Source organism: Thalassophryne amazonica, chromosome 1 (genome assembly GCF_902500255.1).
Source record: "Thalassophryne amazonica chromosome 1, fThaAma1.1, whole genome shotgun sequence".
Classification (NCBI taxonomy): domain Eukaryota; kingdom Metazoa; phylum Chordata; class Actinopteri; order Batrachoidiformes; family Batrachoididae; genus Thalassophryne; species Thalassophryne amazonica.
Window position 1 is genome coordinate 165069093 of NC_047103.1, and position 20819 is coordinate 165089911.

The 20819-nt window shown below is 40.4% G+C and overlaps 1 protein-coding gene across 3 annotated transcripts in view; it reads right to left on the minus strand.

Moving 5' to 3' along the window:
* Positions 1-776: 776 nt before the first annotated feature.
* Positions 777-20819, minus strand: part of LOC117517563 (microtubule-associated protein tau-like) — a 137204-nt gene continuing 117161 nt past the window's right edge. For all 3 annotated transcript variants that reach the window (XM_034178645.1, XM_034178652.1, XM_034178636.1), the window contains 4 exons: positions 11759-11851; positions 4684-4765; positions 2987-3099; positions 777-2783 (listed from right to left, as the gene is read on the minus strand). In XM_034178645.1, the coding sequence (XP_034034536.1) occupies positions 2574-2783; positions 2987-3099; positions 4684-4765; positions 11759-11851 (498 nt within the window). In that variant the 3' untranslated portion in view covers positions 777-2573. The remainder of the gene's footprint in view (positions 2784-2986; positions 3100-4683; positions 4766-11758; positions 11852-20819) is intronic.

The window sequence follows — 20819 nt, forward strand, 5'->3', positions numbered from 1 at the left end:
CTGGAGCAGGTTTTCATCCAAGATGTCTCTGTACATGATGCTACCACCATGCTTCACTGTAGGGATGGTGCCTGGTTTCCTCCAAACATGACACCTGGCATTCACACCAAAGAGTTCAATCTTTGTCTCATCAGACCAGAGAATTTTGTTTCTCATGGTCTGAGAGTCCTTCAGGTGCCTTTTGTCAAACTCCAGGTGGGCTGCCATGTGCCTTTTGCTAAGGAGTGGCTTCTGTCTGGCCACTCTACCATACAGGTCTGATTGGTGGATTGCTGCAGAGATGGTTGTCCTTTTGGAAGGTTCTCCTCTCTCCACAGAGGAATGCTGGAGCTCTGACAGCGTGACCATCGGTTTCTTGGTCACCTCCCTGAGTAAGACCCTTCTCGCTCGCTCACTCAGTTTAGACGGGCGGCCAGATCTAGGAAGAGTTTTCTCAAGAAAAGTGAATTTCTTGTGGATTGTGCAATTTAAAAAAATGATACAGACCAAACATGAAGATGTGTAATTGTTAAGCAAAGTCTATTTAAGTTATCAATGGTCTTAGCAGTCTTTCAGCATGCACAAACGCACAGACACACAAACACACACCTTTTGCATGTCCAACATTCTGAAACATACTTTTTTCATGTTGCATCCATCCCATTTTAACAGACAATGAACCACCTCACTTATTACTCCTTTATAACTTCTTATCCGCCTGTTTTCTATGAATCCATTCAGATATTCTGCAAAATAAATCGAGGAGACGACAGTGAAGCTTTTTTTAATGTTTATTTTTGGAGTTGTCATGTTTGTCGTTACGGTTTCAGAGTGTGCACACGTCTACAAGGTCTTTAAATACACTTACACAGCCAAGGTGGGTGGGGGGGGCACAGAAAACAAAACAAACAAACAAAAAAAAAAACACCTCAGGGTAACAAACATCAGGAGAACACAAAGTTGGAAGATTTACACAAAGGCGACCAGAGAATATGCTAAAACTTTTTTTAATTCTTTTTTAAAAAGGAATTCTAACACCTGCAGGTTGGATTTTTTTTCTCACTTTTTTTCCCTGTGATGTCATATCGTCCAAACATCCACACGAGTTCAGTCTGACAAACAAAGCGGCTTGATGCTCTTCCAAAGGAATGTTTTTAAAACACTTCTTCATAAAAGATGCTTTTAAAAAAAAAAAGGTTTTAACTTTGCAGAACACGCCAAAATGCATCCTGGATGTTTGCAATCTCAGCCAAAAGATCAAATTCAAGTATTTATTTGCCATGCCAGCATAACCGCATTGTTGCAGGTGAAAAAAAATTGTTCCGCAGAAATAAACGTTATCGGAAAACTAGCATTTGAGCGTTTGACTCGACAAACCTGCGAATGTAAGTGCTAAGCCAGCGCGGCTGCAGGGATCACACAACCAGGAACAACTTTTACTACACTCACATATATAAAAAAAGATATACAATTCATCAAACAATTCAGTATATAGCATCAAGAAGTCATAAGAATCAGAAATTCATTCAACTCAAATCTGTCACATTTTCGCAAACATGCTCAGTCATTTCGTCTTTTGCAAGTACGCGCCACCTCTCTGTAGGTTAAACAGCAAAAGTTTGTCGCGTTTTCAGTTGCTTTCAGTGCGATTCCGTGCGATTCCTGGATTTGCACAATTTCGTTTAAGGAAGAACATTTACGTAATCTTCTGTCGATACTTTACATCGAGTTTGTCATTTTTAATTTACGCCACCAGGTACTCATCTCGATACTGTTGACCTATGAGGCGGCAAAATCCAAAGCGGAGGCCGTCATTATATAAGCTTGATACACAAACCAATTTTACATACTGTCCCAAAAACGGATTGCTGCCATTTACAGTCAGTTACAGCACAAAATGGGCTTCACTTAATTAACGTATTTTCTGTAGCAACCAAGTCAGCTAGCAAGGTAGTTATCATAGGCCCTCCGAGGCAGTTAGCTCTGCTAGGTAGCATGTAGCTAGTTCAAAATTGCAAGCAAACATTGCACGTTGCTTTGCTTTTGTTGACTGCTTGCCCAGTTCGGGGTTTCTTAAATGTTGCAGTCTTGCCGTTTGATATTTGTGTCTAACAACTGTAATCACACCGGAAACACAAGATTCCACTCATTTAGCTAAACAGCGCGTTTGCGTTACCGATTCCCACAGTGGCCGCAGCTGAAGTCTGTCACACAGTAAAACGTTTAAGACTAAAGTCTAGTTTTTGCAGTAATGCTCTAAATAGACTGTGAATGAGTCGGGTTTATCCCATGGAAGTGGAACGCAATGAAGAGTTTCATGTTCAAAACAGATGTATAATCATAAAACTGTCTGAGAAAAATTCCACTCACAGATCAGGTCTGAAACATTTGATCTCAAACGACTGAACGTCCACCACTGAGCCACTAAGAATGAATTTTAAAGAACACAAACTGTAACTGGACTGTGGGGGAGAAAAAACTTAGAATTCAGTTTTTTAACTTCCTGTCAGACAGCCTGAAATGATAAATTATATTAAAAAAAAGAACCACGAAGGATTCAGGTCTGAATGTGTGTTTTTCAGGCGGCCGCCGCCTCATAAACCCTGTTTGGCAAGTGCGGCGGTGACATCCTGTGCCAGCGTGGACAGCTGCGGTGACTCCAGGACGTTAATGCTGCCAGCAGAGGACAAGCGAGGGGACGTGCCTCCTGCGTCGACTCCCGGGGAGTGGGTGACAATGATCTCTGCGCCGTGGTCCACCCGAGCCTTGGCCGTTTCTCGGAAGGTCAGTTTGTGGCTCTCGATCTGGTGAGTGGAGGAGAAAAGGAAGCTGCAGTCAGGGTGGCTCTGGGATCAAAACTGTCTGAGGTCTGTGGAGTCACAGCGGCTCCTATGCAGGTACAGTTTTGTCAGAATGTTTAACAGATGCTTATTAAACACGTTGGGTGTGTGTATGTGTGTGTGTGTGGGGGGGGGAACCTTCTAGAAATAACATGACTATATTTTACCATAACATTGCCGCCTCCGGGTGTGTGACTGGTGTTGTCCAGGGAGCCGACCTTGGCAGAGGCCTTTTCTTTAAAGTCCAGCTTCACATTCTCAATGCGCACGTTTCCCCCTCCTGGGAACACGAGGGAACAAAAGCATCAAACCCACAAGGCATCAGTCTCCCGCAGGCCAGAGCTCAGGGCAAATGATTTCAGCGTGCACGCTGCACAAACACACCGTATGCACGCTGCACGGACACACCATGTGCAAGCTGCAGAACAATACCGTGTGCACACTCTGCACACGCACAAACGTGCATGCTGCACAAACACACTGTGTGCATGCTGCACAAACACACTGTGTGCACGCTGCACAAACACTGTGTGCACATGCTGCACAAACACGCTTCATAAACACAGTGTTCACACTGCACAGACATACCGTGTGCATGCTGCATAGACACACCATGTGCATGCTGCACAAACACACTGTGCATCACACCAACCACTTCACTCCCTCTGCCATCCACAAGCTTCAGCTACATAGCTACATATTTGTACTGCACATACATATTTACGACCTGATGCAACAAATACCTTTTATATGTTTTTTTTGTCTGAAAGTGTCATTATTGTACCTTCCTCTTTATAGTAGTACTGAACTTTATTTAAAATATATTGTAGAATAAGACAATTTTATCAGACTATTTTTTCCTCCAATTCTGAGCAAACTTTCTTCTTGCTTCACGCTACATAATTAGCACATCAGTGGACTAAACTGTGAATTACTTTAAAGGCTTTGACATGAACATATTCACTAACAGTACAACTTATTTTAAAATGAAACTCCTCAAAAAAAAAACAACGACATTTTATATAGGATTTTAAACCATGAAATTTAAATCGTTAAAACTACATTTTAAGCTTGAAACATTACATTTTAATTCATCAATTTGTTCCACAGGATAAGAGGCGGGAAGTGTGGACTGAGTTGCTTGGTCTCCTGCCACTGTGATTTGGACCTGGATAAGAGGCAGAAAATAAATGCATGAACATTTCTTTGTCTCTTGTTACATTCCAAAAGCTGGAAACAATTTTGGTAAAATGTGGTTTAGAGGCATCAACTCTCCGGATACTATAAAGGCAGTAAATATGTTGGATATTAATATACTCCTAACTCCTCCCATTTGATCTGGTATCGTACGCAGACTGCAGCGTCCTCCAGCGCTATGCGAACACGACAGTGTTTCTCTGCTTTCAGATCTCAAAGGCTCCAAGAGCGAGACCTGCTGGCTGCACCACATGTGCCGTTTTGGTGAAATTCAGAAAGCTGCAGTAAATTTTAGGTTGGATTAAATTAACTACTGCAGCGTTTCAACCCATCCATTCACTTCAATACAGACTGAAAAGGAAGATCAGAACCTCCGGGTTTCGACTGTCTCGTTGGTTTTTCGTCAGCTGGTTAGCGCGACACATGGGAAATATTTCTGTGATATTTTAGTGGCCTTTCGCAATGTGTGTATTGCCATCTGGTGGTGGTTTAATGCTATCACAAATCATCAGAGAACTCAATTAGAGACGACAGCAAAGAACGGATGTTTGGGGACTAGATGTTTCTGAAAACCAACTCAAAATTTAGATCAGGAAGAATAACTACATGACATCACAGCTCCCACAGATGAAAATGAAATATGAACAAAGATCTACATGGACAGTACCTGGTCTGTGATGGATGTTAGACATGGATCCACATTTAGCAGTGATGTGGCTCAAGTCCATCTTCTTGGACTGGATTTGAACCTGTGGAAAAACAGCGCATTGATCTGGCAAACGGTTTGATTTGAGGACATTTAAGGAGAAGAATTACACTCTGACTGTGATGGACAAGACGTTGTTAAAATCAAATCACTCATCTTTAGAAAAAGAGTCGAGATAGAAGAGCAGGCACAAGATGAACAACACAGAAAGCAAATCAATCAACGTTTGTCCACAGAAGGAACGAGATGTTGATGTCAGTTCCCCGGAGAGAGTTTAACATGAAAGCAAGCGCTGAGAGCACAGACACATTAAACAACCACACAACACTAAGTGACGCTGCAGGGAGCAGGTGTTTCAATTAAGCTTTATTGTCCATGAATTATGGTGCAGCTAAGAGATGCTGTACACAAGAGTCTGTGGCAACAGTTGATACAGACGTGATTTTGGGACATGGATGAAGGAGTGATGCCATGTTCTTGAAACGTGACAAGCTTTTACGCTCATATTTCAGATTAGGAAGCGGCTCGTCTGCTTTCAGTTCACAGTGTGTTTAGTGTTTGATGCAAAAGTCTGAAAGTTTAATGAAACCGATATTTAAGTATTGTGCTGTTGAAAAGGAAGTGGATCAAGTCTGGCCAATAGACCAAATGATGACCCAAAAACATGATGGCCGAGGGAGGTCACAAAACTCACCAAAGCAAATGCAGATAAAAAAATAAAATAAAAATCACCTGCATCATTTCGACAGCAGGTAACTGCATCAAAAAAATTTTTCTTGCAATTAAGAAAAGACTTGAAAACAGACAAAACAAACAAATACAACATGCGCAACAGCTGCAACATGTTTTCTGCAAATTCAAACAACGCACACAAAAGCAGAAAAAAGATGCAACACAACAGAAGCAGAAGCAACACAAAAATAGGTTTCTGCCTGGAGGACTTTTAACTGATCAACCAGTTAGTTAATTGTGGTGCTGTATAATCCCTGGACTATAACACATACATGGTCTGCAGAAAAAAATAAAATCATCGGCGTTTATTTATTTGTCTGTGTGTTAGCAGGATTACCTCAAAACTATTGCACGGACTTTGACAAAAATTTCACCACAGATAGATATCAGGCCATGGAAGACTCCATTAAATTTTGGAGGCGATGCGGTGTCGCCAACAGAACGGCCCCCTCTAAAAATCAGCCCGCCCTGTCTGTGCCTTCACTGCGCATGTGTCTGAGTCTGACTCTCTTCACCCAAAGCAATCAAAGGGAATAATGTGTTGTGTGTTGGGGGGGTGTGGCTGGACATTTTGGTGTTCTTTTCTTTTCTTTGCTCTCCAGGTGGTATGCAAACTGATTTATTGTCTGTGGAGAAGGTGCTGGCAGAAGAGTCCTTCACCCTCATCAACATGATGTGCAGCACCTGTGGATGGTGCTCACGTGCAACCTTAAACTTTCAGCTGAAGCAGATAATGAGATGGCGTTCTGCATTTAAGTCATGTGTGATTCAAGCAGAATTGCCAGGAACTCGACCTTGTGATGTTCGTTTGTGAGACGCTGAGGACCGCGCCTGGGTTTGACACATTGTGCCTGGGAAGGAGGAAGGGTGAGGGACACATGCTGTCAGCACACATCAGAGGTGATTGATTATCTGAATAATTGTTAACAGTAACTTGGTATTTTGTTACACAGTATATTTGAACTTTGATGAGAGTTGTGCAGCTCGCTTCTCACTGCCGTGGCATGTGGACTGATGATCCTCCACCTGTTGTGAGAAGCTGCTCATTTACATAAAGCTTGAATTCGGACCTGAATGTGTTGCTGATAGTGTGTGCCTTTTGAAGGATATTAGTTGTAGCTGCTGACTTACCTCACCTTTTCTATCCTTCGCAGAGTCGGTTTGTCGTGTCCACCTGGGGGGTGTTTGGTGTTTGGCGGTGAACGTTTGTTTTGTTATTGGAACCGCTTTCTGGTTGTTTTAGCGCTGGGTTCCGTCAGACGCAGGTCCGCTCCTCAACCCGCGTCGACACATAACATAATATGATTATTAACCATCAGATGACAAAGTAAAACCTCTTAAATTATTCTAAAGTCAGTTTTAAGCGTAAACGAGGCTGTTTTAAGGAGAAACAAGGTGATAATCTGTGAATCGCTACTGACACTCCGAAATGACTGCTGTGTGATGATTATGAATGATCATCTGATTATGAAGTAATGCTGAATTTACGTGGTAATGATTGTTGTACAAAAGCTTCACATATCTGGCGCTGAGATAGATGATGTTTTAATGATGTGAATCACTGCTGATGTTCCGTGAAGGTGACACTGAATCCAGATTGGTGGATTGGCGGATGTCAGAAATCTCAGTTTCTCTCTTTCTCTATATATATATAATGTATAAATGGACTGCATTTATATAGCACTTTTCTGCATCAGATGCTCAAAGGGCTTTACAATAATGCCTCACATTCAGGGTGCTGCCATACAAGGCGCTCACTACACACCAGGAGCAACTAGGGGATTAAGGACCTTGCCCAAGAGCCCTTAGTGATTTTCCAGTCACACTGGGATTTGAACCGAGGATCCACTGGTCTCAAGCCACGAGACCATCACCTCCCCTAATATATCTGCATTTTATTGCTTTATTTGTGAAGGACTGAGCAGTCTGATAAAGTCTTCCAGGTACAAAAATCATTTTGTGCGTTTGTGTTGTTAGTACTTCCACTGTGTTGTTGCAATTTTAGTCAAATTCCTTGTGTAATTTCATTATTTTATTTTTATTTTTTTTAGATTTGGTAAACTGCACATTTTGTTAAAAACGTATGAAATGAACAATGCAAAAAACAATGGCTCAATTTTTTTCAAAGGTTTTCATGCTAACTTGGATTTCCAAAATTAGCAACCTTCAGAAATCCTCAAGTTCCTTGTGTAATTTCGTTAAAGTTTTTTTATTTTGAGATTTGGTAAACTATATATTTGAGAAAGCTTATGAAATGAAGAAACCAATATAACTGTACATCTTTATATATAAAGTATCTCCAGTCTGTTGCAACGTAGTTGATTGTATTTGTTTTTATCCAATTTATTTTTAGTTATTACATGTTCATTTATTATTTAATTGCTTGTACCACATGTCACTCACTCACTCACACATCTTCAACCGTTTATCCGGGATCGAGTCGCAGGGGCAACAGCTCCAGTAGGGGACCCCAGACTTCCCTTTCCCGGGCCACATTAACCACCTTTTTCTGGGGGATACTGAGGCGTTACCAGGCCAGTGTGGAGATATAAGCTCTCCACCTAGTCCTGGGTCTTCCCCTGGTCTCCTCCCAGATGGACGTGCCTGGAACACCTCCTTCGGGAGGCGCCCAGGGAGCATCCTTACCAGATGCCCGAACCACCTCAGCTGGCTCCTTTCAACACGAAGGAGCAGCGGCTCTACTCCGAGCTACTCACAAATGACCGAGCTCTCACCTTATCTCTAAGGGATACACCAGCCACCCTCCTGAGCAGTGTTGTATAGTAACAAAGTAAAATACTTCACTACTGTACTTAAGTACGTTTTGGGAGACTTTGTACTTTACTTGAGTTTTTTTAAATTCAGCTTACTTTCACTTTTACTTCACTACATTTCCGACCTTAATTGCATACTTCTACTCCAATACATTTTCTATTCGCCCTGTCGTTACTCGTTACAAAAACACACACACACACGAAAAAAAGTCGTGTTTTCACCCAGAGACACCTGATTACTAGTGACTGCAACGAAGTCAGGCCCATACATGTCAACCTATACGGTTCTTACGAGTTTCAGAGTCATACGGACGTACAAATAAAGTCTTACGGATATTCAGGGTTTGGTCTGCAGCGGATCTGTAATCATCTGCAGCGCGACTCCACTTTGATGCGTGAGCCATTGAAGCAATGCTTCGAACCACTGACTCGTGGTTCTTTGATTCGCTGCTCTTCAGAAGCGGTAAGTCCGCTTCTTAACTCCTCTCAAAGCCATTAAAATATCGTGAGTCACTTTTGTGTGGATTAAAGTCACTAAATGGGACTCGTCATGTTGTAGTCAAGAAACGAGAATCGTCCTCCGTTCCGTTGACACAAAATTGCGGATTTAAATAAAATGACACCTCTCCAAACACTGTAATACAGAAAATAAACTACAATCGACTAAAAACGTTTTTTTTTCTTCCCAAAATGAGACGTCCTGTGTTAAACTGATGCTGACATACAGCACAGCCAAATGTAAGAGCTCAGCTCAGATATATGGAAAGACATTCATGCCAAAATGTCTGAAAGGAAATGCTTTTGACAAAAACTACAGATTTTGTTTATTTATGTCCAGAGATCAAGGATCCACCATGTAGAGTTTATTATGTCCAAAGCTTAAGGATCCAGTGACCAATTTCATATTTATTTACATTAAGACTCAATAAAATGTTGTTCAATTCAATTTCAAGTTAATCGGCTTATAAAGCGCCAAATCACAACAAAAGCCATCTCAAGGCACCTCACATAGAACAGTTGAACATAGAAAATTAAATAAATAAAAATTAAAAAAATTCAAATACATAATTAAAAACAGAAGTAAAAGAATAAAACAGATAAAAAAAAACTACTCATAAGAAAGAGAATAAAAATAGGCTTTAAGGCTTGACGGTCGCAGGAAGACCGTTCCGCAGAGCGGGTGCACGATAAGAAAAAGCTGTTTGACCCGCTGACATAGAAAAGCTGTAAAGCCTACTTTTAGTACAGAAAAAATTCACAAGAGGTATCGATAAGGAATCGGATCGATACGCAGAATCGATAAAATCTTATCGATACCCATCCCTAATAAACACACAGGGTGAAGTCGAGGATCATTGACATGCCCGTCTGCAACATAGGCACTGGCGAGGCGATTTTTTGATACACTTGATGACGTTCTGAGGTATGTTATATTTTGTTCATTATATTTGATTTATTTTTCATGATTTTATTTCCACTAGTGACACACAGTTCTTGTTTCTGTAAAAAATAGCTAAATTTGACACATTCAGTTCTAGAAAATTCAGCCTGACGCATGAATACTAGATCTCTATTGTTTGAAATTCAACTGTGGAGGAAACACTAATGATCCTGACTTTAATGTCATTGTGGCAACTCATAATATGTGGACAAAAACCCAGTTACGCTATACCGCTATGCGGTTGTGTGTACTGTAATAAAACTGATTTTGGTGCAATTTGGAGGTTATAAGGATTTTGTGCTGATTTTATGGATTTTCTCACTTGGTTATACAGGTGGACCCTCAAAGGGGTTGACATGTATGCAGGCCGATTTGTCATGAGGCATGTCTGGTCGTCTTTTTTGCAGTTGCGCACTTGGGGGGTGTTTGTCAGGAAAATGATCATTTCTCTACATTGATTACAGACCTGCAGCGGGTCTGTAATCAACTTTTCTGCAGCGCTGCTTGGCTTTGAACCTTGAACCAATCGAAGCAGTGATTCGCAGGTTGAAGCAGTGCTTCGATCTACGATTCGTGGATTGATTGCTTTATTTTGCTTTATCCTAATTTTTCCCCCGCTAAAACCCTGAAGAGCATATGTCTGTGAGTAATACTTAATATTTTTATGTTAAACTGACCTGTTATGGTCTTCTGAAACAGTTGATAGATGTATTTTATAACTTAAAAACGGGACCGTTGCTAACGCGTTAGCATGTCTATGGCGTTTTCGATGTTAAAGTTAGCATTTAGCTGTTCGCATCAGCACGTATGTGTTGTTTTCTGTATAATTAATGGCTCAGCGTTTGTTGTCGTAAAAGAGCCAAATTGTAATTTTTTAAATTTATTTTTATTCATATATTATAGCAACAACAATAATAGTCTACATAATAGACAATAATAGTCAATAATAATAGACTAATAATGTTACAATACAATTTTAGCAAAAGAGACAAAAAGAACCTAATGAAACAAAACAACAGAAAAGATAAAACCAGGTAACAATGAAAATAAATAAATACATATAGAAATAAATAACTGGTTCCTGTGAACACCTAGTGAGCTACTGTCATTTAGGTTTTGAAACCTTATTTCTGAAGTGTTTTTGTGTGATGTGCACAATTTTCTGTATTTTGACTAATACTACCATTTACAAGCCTAGATAAACTTTTATTAAAAATAATCAGTCTGTTTTTGATTATTAACATTTACTTGTACTTTTACTTTCAATACTTGAGTACATTTAGTTGTACATTACTTGTCATACTTAAGTACAATAAATACTAGATACTTTAAGACTTTTACTTGAGTAGCATTTCAATCAGTGACTTGAACTTCTACCAAAGTCTCTGTGTAGGCTCTCAGTTGTCCAGGTGGTTTCCATAGTAGAGAAGCTTGAATCTTCGACTGGACTGGGTTGCTTGACGCGAGGACGTTTCGCTTCAAATCTTCTTCTCTACAAGAGTCAAGACAGAAGTCAGACTACCAGAGCAAGAATTTTAGCTGAGGAAACTTCTGTGATTTGAAGCAAAACGTCCTCGCATCAAGCAACCCAGTCCAGTCGAAGATTCAAGCTTCTCTACTACTTCTACCAAATTCATTTTTTTAGTGGGTATCTGTACTTTCACTTAAGTGTGATTTTCCGGTACTTTATACAACACTGCTCCTGAGGAAGCCCATTTCGTCCACTTGTAACTGCGATCTAGTTCTTTCAGTCATGACCCAACCCTCATGACCATAGGTGAGAGTAGGAACAAAGATCAAGCAGTAGATCGAGAGCTTCGCCTTTTGGCTCAGCTCCCTTTTCTTCACAACAGTAAGGTAGGATGAATGTAATACCATTCCTGCTGCACCGATTCTCCTGCTTGCATGAAGCGCCTTGAGGTAAATGAAAATAAATTGAAACTGAAAATTCTCCGGCCAATCTCACGTTCCATAGAAAAAATTTTAATTCTGTTTGCAGAAAGTTAAACATGTCACAAAGTACAAACGGAAACGATGGAAACTCTCCACCACAGCAGTTCACAGACACATTCACAACCAGGTGACTCACGTTTCCACCGCCTGCCATGTGCTGGATTTTGTCCAGCGAGCCACATTTGGCCTGAACGTGGCTAAAGTCCAGTTTAACACTTGGGATCATGACCTGGAAATGAGAAAGCACATTTTTATGCAAATGCAGATTTCCAACAGGGATTTTCTTAGGGGAGGGAAAAATAATCTGTCCTACATTTAAATTCACAAACTGGAAACAAAGGTGAGCTGGCAGAAGAAAAGCTAATGTTTTGCACTGATGGATTTTAGATGCATCGAGGGTTAATCAGTCAGCATGCAGCGCGGCAATCCGTCAAGTCGCAACTCTGCAATAAAATTTGTTGAAGCAGCCTGAAGCATAACGGAAGTCTTCTAACAAAGTCAGACATCCCGACTCATCACAGCAGTAATAACAGCAAGGTTATAGTCATTATTAGACAACAATCAGTTACTAAAGGAGTGATATCAATAAGAAAAAAAAAATTATTTCAGCATAAACACTGATTAATCATCACTTATCACTAAAGAAAAAAGCCAAATGTTGATTCATTTTCTAAACTGGTTCTGTGTCATAAAAAAATATGTACACTACAAAAACACAAAATCTTAACATGTGTGTAATTTCCAGTAAGAATATCCAACCTACCCTTAAAATACAACAAAATCACTTAAGCCAAATTTCAGTCCATACAAAGACTTGTTTTTAGATAACATATTTTAAAAATCTTGTTCAACAAACCAAAACTCATAGTAAAGATTTTAAGATGCTGTGTTATTTGTACTTTATTTGATAATAAAATATATGTATATAAAAAACAATACAGTATATAAAATTGCAGAGAATAACACAAAAGAGCATAAAACTTATTTCCATTGTGGTGCTCAGGAAAAAAGAAAACAAGGGAAAGAATTATTAATCTGCAAAAAGGCATAAAATATAAATGGAGAAATACTGAGCAGAATGACTAACAGATAATATTGTAAATACATATGTGAAACGCTAATAATACTGTATAAATAAAAACTTTATATGTTGACTACAGTTTGAGACATAAAATGCGCTATAACATGTATTTAAAAGTATGTATGCAAAAAATGTAACACTTCCTAATACTAGTAAAATTAAGCTTAAAATGAGTTTTATCGGCTAATTAAAAGATATTTCAATTAATCTGAACAAATGAATTTTCACATATTCTACTGGCAGTTATTATTATTTACTCTTTAGAAGCTAAAGAACGTGTGTTTACACACACACACACACACACACACACACACACACACACACACACACACACACACACACACACACACACACACACACACACGTATATAATTAAATCTACCAATGGAACTTGATTTCCAAAAATTAACAAAGAAAACTAACTATGAGTTATACTTTAGTAATATTAGGAAGCATTACTTTTTTAGAAATAACACAGCAGCTTAAAAATCTTATGCTTGTATTTCTTCTCAGATCTGAATCAAAACAAAATGTTTCCAGTGCACCTTTTCACTCAAGATGATGCATTTGTCTAAAAACTGAAATCTGACATTTAACATGATGGTTAAATATTTTGATTAGAAATTAGACAAATACATGGTAAGCTTTTGAGTGTAAACTAGATCAGTTTAAACAGAATCAAACATACGCTGCTTTTAAATGGAAACCAATTCATTCTGAACAGGTTTTAATTCAACAGTAGCATGTTGGCTACAATAGAGGTAATCTAGTTTTATACAGATTTGCATCAAGCACAAAGTGGTTTTAAAGCACATTAATTCAGATTTCCTTCAGTTGCCTATTGAACTGGTTTCAAACTGCTCTCAAGTTTAACTGGATATAAATTGGGAAAACCTGACAAACTGGTTTTACTGATTGTTAAAAACCATCTGAGCATCTTTGGATTTTGGTCAAACAACGTGACGATGCATCTCGGGGTGTCCCTAATTTTCTGGCACAAAGGAGAGGTGCAAAAATTCAGAATATCCTGTTTGTGACAACTCCAGCTGACCAAGACATAAAGCAGATACATCACAGTTCCGCTGTTTAAAAGTGAAACAAAGCAAAGACAGACAGATGTGCAGACAGATGGTCACAGTGTGAGAAAAACAGCAGCTGAAGAGACACACAAAGAGAGAAGAAGAGAAAGAATAAAAAGTTTACATACATTGCCTCCTTTGGGCACATGCTTCAGATTATCCTTGGGAGCGCACTTTGACTGAACATGATTGGACGGTCCAGCTTCTTGTTTAAAATTTGAAACCTAAAACAAAATCAAATATATATACATATATATAAAAAAATCCTCTGTATGTGCCTCGTCAGGTAACGAGTGTGTGATGAGTTTTTAATGTCCCTCACAATTTAAATGCACATTTTTGTGTGTTGCTGCTGCACAGAGCTCCGAGAAACAGTAAACAACACTTTCTCATCTGACGTTAAAGACGCGGCTCAAGAGTGCCTGAGACAAATGCTGTGGGTTTTGTTTTTTTTACCTTCCATTGCCATATTTCACTGTCTACCAGGGGGACTACATGCAACAAACTTTGATCTCTAACCTGTAGGTCACTGAATGGTAAATGGATTGCATTTGTATAGCGCTTTTCCATCTGCATCAGACACTCAAAGCGCTTTACAGTAATGCCTCACATTCACCCCGATGTCAGGGTGCTGCCATACAAGGTACTCACTACACACCAGGAGCAACTAGGGGATTAAGGACCTTGCCTAAAGGCCCTTAGTTATTTTCCAGTTAGGCTGAGATTTGAACCGAGGATCTTCATTCTCAAAGAACTCATTTCAGCTACAACCATTAGTTTCACAATTTCTTTCTGCATCCCTGAAATGTTGCTCTGCTGACCACTGACAAGTGATGCGTATTATCTGCACAAGGCTTTTACAAAGCACAGTTCAGTGACTTTGATCTCTGAGACCCAAAGTCAACAGGATTCTTGGGGTCACCATGTTTATGACACACACTAAGTTTGGTAACAATCAGGTGATTAGGTACAAAGTTATGACACTCAAAATCTTATTACAAAGTTATGCTCATGCCCTTGACCTTTGGACTCCAAAATCAATTGGAATCTTGGGGTCACTGAGGACAATGCATATACCAGGTCTGGTGGCAATCTGGCCAGTAAAACTGAAGTAATCTTGCTCATAAGTGAAAAATGTCAAATGACTGTCTGACTGACCTACCTGCCGCCCACTGGCTGTGCTGTGGGAACAACATGAGCTCTCACTTCTTTCTGAAATCACAAACTACTTTATTGTTGCTGGCAAGGATTGAACCCCAAAGCAAATCATTGCACCTGTGCAGGCACCAAACACTTGCCTGGTTTTTCTTGTGCACGATGTCGACAGGAGGTTTTGTTCTGCAAACATTTTTTCAGAGGCTGCAGAAATAGTTTCACTTGCTAAGTTGAAGCGATTTTTTAGGTGAACAATTTTAGCCTGACTATAAAAAATGCAAAAGCTAGCAGAGGAGCTGGTGATGTTATAAATGCAAACAACTAAACAGTCTACAAATGAATAATAAATAAAATAATATAATGCAATGCTAAAATACCCCCAGTCGTATGAGCATTGTCTTCTTTATAATTTGCAGTTGACATAGTACGAATAAGTAAATTTCAGGGCAATATCTGGGTTGATACAAATAATACATAAAAGGGGACATAAAACTCACAACCAGCAACCGACCGTCTGCACGGATTTGATCTCGATTATCAACAGTAAATAATGTTGATCACAGCATTATTACAGAAATGGTAAAATGGACTGCATTTTATAAAGCACTTTTCGATCTGTATCAGATGCTCAAAGCACTTTACACATCAATGCCTCACATTCACACCGATGTCAGGCTGCTGCCATGCAAGGCGCCCACTACACACCAGGAGCAACTAGGGGATTAAGGACCTTGCCCAAGGACCCTTAGTGATTTTCCGGTCAGGCTGGGATTTGAACAGAGGATCCTCTGGTCTCAAGCCCAACGCTTTAACCACTAGAACATCACCTCTCCCCCTACAGACTCATCATCCACCTGTTTTTGAGCATATACGCTCTACAATACAAATATAAAATACAAAATTGTAAATCATGAAATAATATAAAATTCTTTTTAAAAAAAACTTTTGAAATGTGTCTTAATAAGTCTGTTAATTTGACAGCAATCACAGTGTGAAGTTTGAATTAAATTACACCCCATTTGCACATGTGCAGTTATTGTTTTTGGTTGTTTTCCATCACAGATCTGATTAGTTTTGAATCCGGTTATGATAGTTTATGTCCAAATCCAACACATTAAATTAAACCATATTTGATCTTTATTGTTGATTAGAAGAAAAAAAAACACAATGATGAAGATCGGTTGTGGAATAAGAAAGCTGAAAGACCATATTAACGCCAAATCAACCAGTAAACAGCAATAAGACCATCACGTCACGATACCTACTGTATGTTTGCTGGATGAGGCTGAAAACACAAAAGCAGACAATATAGCACAAATAAAGCTCTGTGTTTGCAAGTGCACAAATTGTACTACCTAAATAGTAGATGCATACTTGAAGATGAAAGCTTTGATATTTAGGGGACATCTCGCTTTAGTAAGGATGTTGCCAGCTTGTTTAGTATTTAATTAATCAACAGAATTTACTGTCTGGTGCAAATCTGCTCTTTGACTCCACTGACCTTCACTGGCCCTGATGGTCCTGCTTCCATGATCCTGCTGACATTTGTCTTTACCAAAATTAAACATTTTTGTGTAATTCTAGATTGACCTAAATTCATCTAGAAGGCCTGGTAGAAATCAGCTAAAGCGGTGTGGAGGAGTAGGCCAACAAATAGCCATGACCTTGACTACAATTATTGGTCTTTGCACAAACAAACAAACTGATATTCCAGACAGTACGACTTGAAGGAGCTCCAACATCACCGTGCACGAGGAAGCAGTTCAGCCTGATACTGGAGGCGGTGCACAGTGTGTCACTCATCTTCATTAAAAATTTCTGCCTCTATCACATTTGTCTTTAGAAGAGGATATTAAAGCCGGGAAAATGACTGCGAGTCACTTCCTCATGTATCACCGTGATTAACGAAAATTCTGTGATGGTGCACGAACATCAACTCTTTTTTTTTCTCCATGCAATTAAAAGTTTTCACTTCACAAGTCAAGTGCTGCATCTTTATGAAGATTAAAGTAATTTTACCATTTCTTGAAGGAAACCCTATAACGTTACTGCTCCAAAAAACAAAGAGAAAAAAAAAAATTAATGATTAATATGCAGAGCAGGAGAGGAAATCCAAGCAGATCACCGCAGAAGACGAGGCTGAGCTCCCGGTGGGATATTTTTAACACGGGTTTGGGCGTGCCACCATCTTCTACAGGGAGGAATTAAACAAAGGTAAGAAAAAGGAGGACAGAGACAGCGGATGATCCAGAGTGATGGAGATGACGGAAGACAAGGACAGGCAAAGCGTGGTGATGGGAAGCAGACAGCATTGGAAAAACATGATGGCTGACAGTGGAGGAGTTTGATGAAGACGACACAAAGAGCAAACGGTCACAGGTTTGCTGTCACAACTCGCCATATTCTGATGTTTTGTGCTGTCCAATACAAATCATATCTGGCAACAAAGAGTTGCTAGTATGATGCTGGAATTCCATATCTATTAAAATTAAGCTTTTACAACAAAGCTAAAGAAGCCAAATTTTACAATATGTTGAAGGAATGAGTGTGTTTTGAAGTTGAATAAAAAAGCAAAAAAACAAACAAACAAAAAAATCCCATTGTGAATTTGTGTTTTCACTTGAATCGCTGCACTTTTTTTTCCTATATTATTATCAGCTCTTTAATTTGGGATTTTTTAGCTTTGTTGTCATGTACTTTTTTTTTACTGCTATGTATTCTATTACTAGAGTTTATTTTGTTTAGTGGTTTGATTCCTGGGAAAGTCCTACATAAACAGTCATCATAGTTATTAATAATGAATGATGATTTTACGGTAAATACAGTAGTGTTCAGAATAATAGCAGTGCTATGTGACTAAAAAGATTAATCCAGGTTTTGAGTATATTTCTTATTGTACTGTGAACAAGGTACCAGTAGATTCAGTAGATTCTCACAAATCCAACAAGACCAAGCATTCATGATATGCACACTGTTAAGGATATGAAATTGGGCTATTAGTAAAAAAAAGTAGAAAAGGGGGTGTTCACAATAATAGTAGTGTGGCATTCAGTCAGTGAGTTCGTCAATTTTGTGGAACAAACAGGTGTGAATCAGGTGTCCCCTATTTAAGGATGAAGCCAGCACCTGTTTGAAAGCCTTGTGAAAATGGGATGTTCAAGACATTGTTCAGAAGAAGAGTGTAGTTTGATTAAAAAGTTGATTGGAGAGGGGAAAACGTATACGCAGGTGCAAAAAATTATATGCTGTTCATCTACAATGACCTCCAATGCTTTAACATGGACAAAAAAAACAGTGACGCATGGAAGAAAATGGAAAACACCATCAAAATGGATAGAAGAATAACTAGAAGGCAAAGGCTCACCCATTGATCAGCTCAGGATGATCAAAGACAGTCTGGAGTTACCTGTAAGTTCTGTGACAGTTAGAAGACGCCTGTGTGAAGCTAATTTATTTGCAAGAATCCAAGTCTCTCTGTTAAATAAAAGACGTGCAGAAGAGGTTACAATTTGCCAAAGAACACATCAACTGGCCTAAAGAGAAATGGAGGAATATTTTGTGGACTGATGAGAGTAAAATTGTTTTTTTGGGGTCCAGGTTTGACCCCCAAACTCTGAATTCAAGCCACAGTTCACAGTGAAGACAGTGAAGCATGGTGGTGCAAGCATCATATGGGCATGTTTCTCCTACTATGGTGTTGGGCCTATATATCGCATTCCAGGTATCATGGATCAGTTTGGATAGGTCAAAATACTTGAAGAGGTCATGTTGCCTTATGCTGAAGAGGACATGCCCTTGAAATGGGTGTTTCAACAAGACAATGACCCCAAGCACACTAGTAACCGAGCAAAATTTTGGTTCCAAACCAACAAAATTAATGCCTCGCAGATGTGAAGAAATCATGAAAAACTGTGGTTATACAACTAAATACTAGTTTAGTGATTCACAGGATTGCTAAAAAAGCAGTTTGAACATAATAGTTTTGAGTTTGTAGCGTCAACAGCAGATGCTACTATTATTGTGAACACCCCCTTTTCTACTTTTTTTTTTTTTTACTAATAGCCCAATTTCATAGCCTTAAGAGTGTTAACGAATGCTTGGTCTTGTTGGATTTGTGAGAATCTGTTATGTGTCGACGCGGATTGAGGAGCGAACCTGCGTCAGACAGGACCCAGCGCTAAAAATAACCAGAAAGCGGTTCCAAACAAAAACTATTTATTATACACCTGTGTTTAAAAGTGTAAAAACATAAAAAACAACATCCCTCTGGTGGAGTGATCCGCGGCTCGCTCTCCAGCGCCCGCAAGGATTAAAGCCGGCGCTCCTGGACTTCCTACCACCGCCAAACACCCCCCAGGTGGACACGACAAACTGATTCTCTGTGAAGCAAAGAGACGGTGAGGTAAGTCAACAGATACAACTATATCTTCCAATAAACACACGCTGCCAGCAACACACTCAGGTCAGTGTCCTTTCTTTTACTTTATGCAAATGAGCAGCTTCTCACAACAAGTGGAGGATCACTTATCCTTCACGCCACAGCAGTGAGAAGCAAACTGCGCAATTCTCTTTACAATTCCAGTATACTGTGTAACAAAACACCAAGTTACTATCAACAAGTACCTAAACACTTAATTACCTTTCGTGTGTGCTGACAGCATGTGTCCTCACCCCTCCCTGCTTCACGGGCTCGATGTGTCAAACCCAGGCGCGGTCCTCAGCGTCTCACAAACGAACGTCACAAGGTCGGGTTCCCGGCAGTTCTGCTTGACTCACACATGACTTAAATGCAGAACGCCATCCAATTATCTGCTTCAGCTGCAAGTCGTCCAGGTTGCATGTGAGCACCAAGCACAGGTGCTTTCCATGATGTTGATGAGGGTGAAGACTCTTCAGCCAGCACCTTCTTCACAGACAAATCAGCCCTCATGCCACCTGGAGAGCAAAGAAAAGAAAAGAACACCAAAACATCCAGCCACGCCCCCCCCAACACACAACAGTACCCCCCCATCAACGGGAAGCCTCCCGGCGACCGAACAGACCAGGCCCGAGAACAGCCCCTCCCTCCGGGGTCCACGTCAGGAAGCAGACGGCAAGACAGGCACCGCAGCTGGAAGGCCGGCTGGAATCAACAAAAGCCCCAAAACATTCCCCAGAACAAGTCCACTCACACAAAAAAAACATAAAACCCACCCAAAACCTCCCCAGGGGACCGTCCCATCAAACCCCGGGAGGAAAAGAAAAACTCCAAAACACAAAACCCAACACAGTCCCACAACACAGTACAAACGTAGATGCATAAAAGAAAAACAACAAACAACCCCCCCAGAATGACCTGCAGAGCCCAGCCCCCCCTCAGAAGGCCTTCATTGCCAGTTCCAGGAGGAACAGCCAAAACCGTGATCCCACAAAGGTCCCCAGGTATACATGGAGTGAAACGGTGCCCCCCAGGGGACCGTATCATCAACCCCAGGAGGCACCCTCCCCACAACCCCGGAACCCCAGATCCGGTCACACTTGGCCGGCCGGTCCCAAGCCAATTCCCCCCCCAGAGGACCGTCCCATCAACCCTGGAGGCGGAACCCGGAAGGAAACAAAATAAAACCAAAAACCAACCCCCGGAGGACAACCAAAAACAACCCCGGGGGGATATAAAACGACCATAAACCCCGTTGCCCTCCCCGGCACCCCGAAAGACCCCAGGTCCCTCCCAGAGCCCTTTGGCGGCTCTATTTTGGCAAACGGCTCAAAATAGTAAGCCGGAGAAGGGAACAGGTAAAAACTAACCCAGCTCCAACCCCAAAGCGCAGCGGAGAACCGGAAATACGTCCGGTGCCCTAACTCGACCATACCCCAGCCACTCGGGAGGGGTGGAACTACCG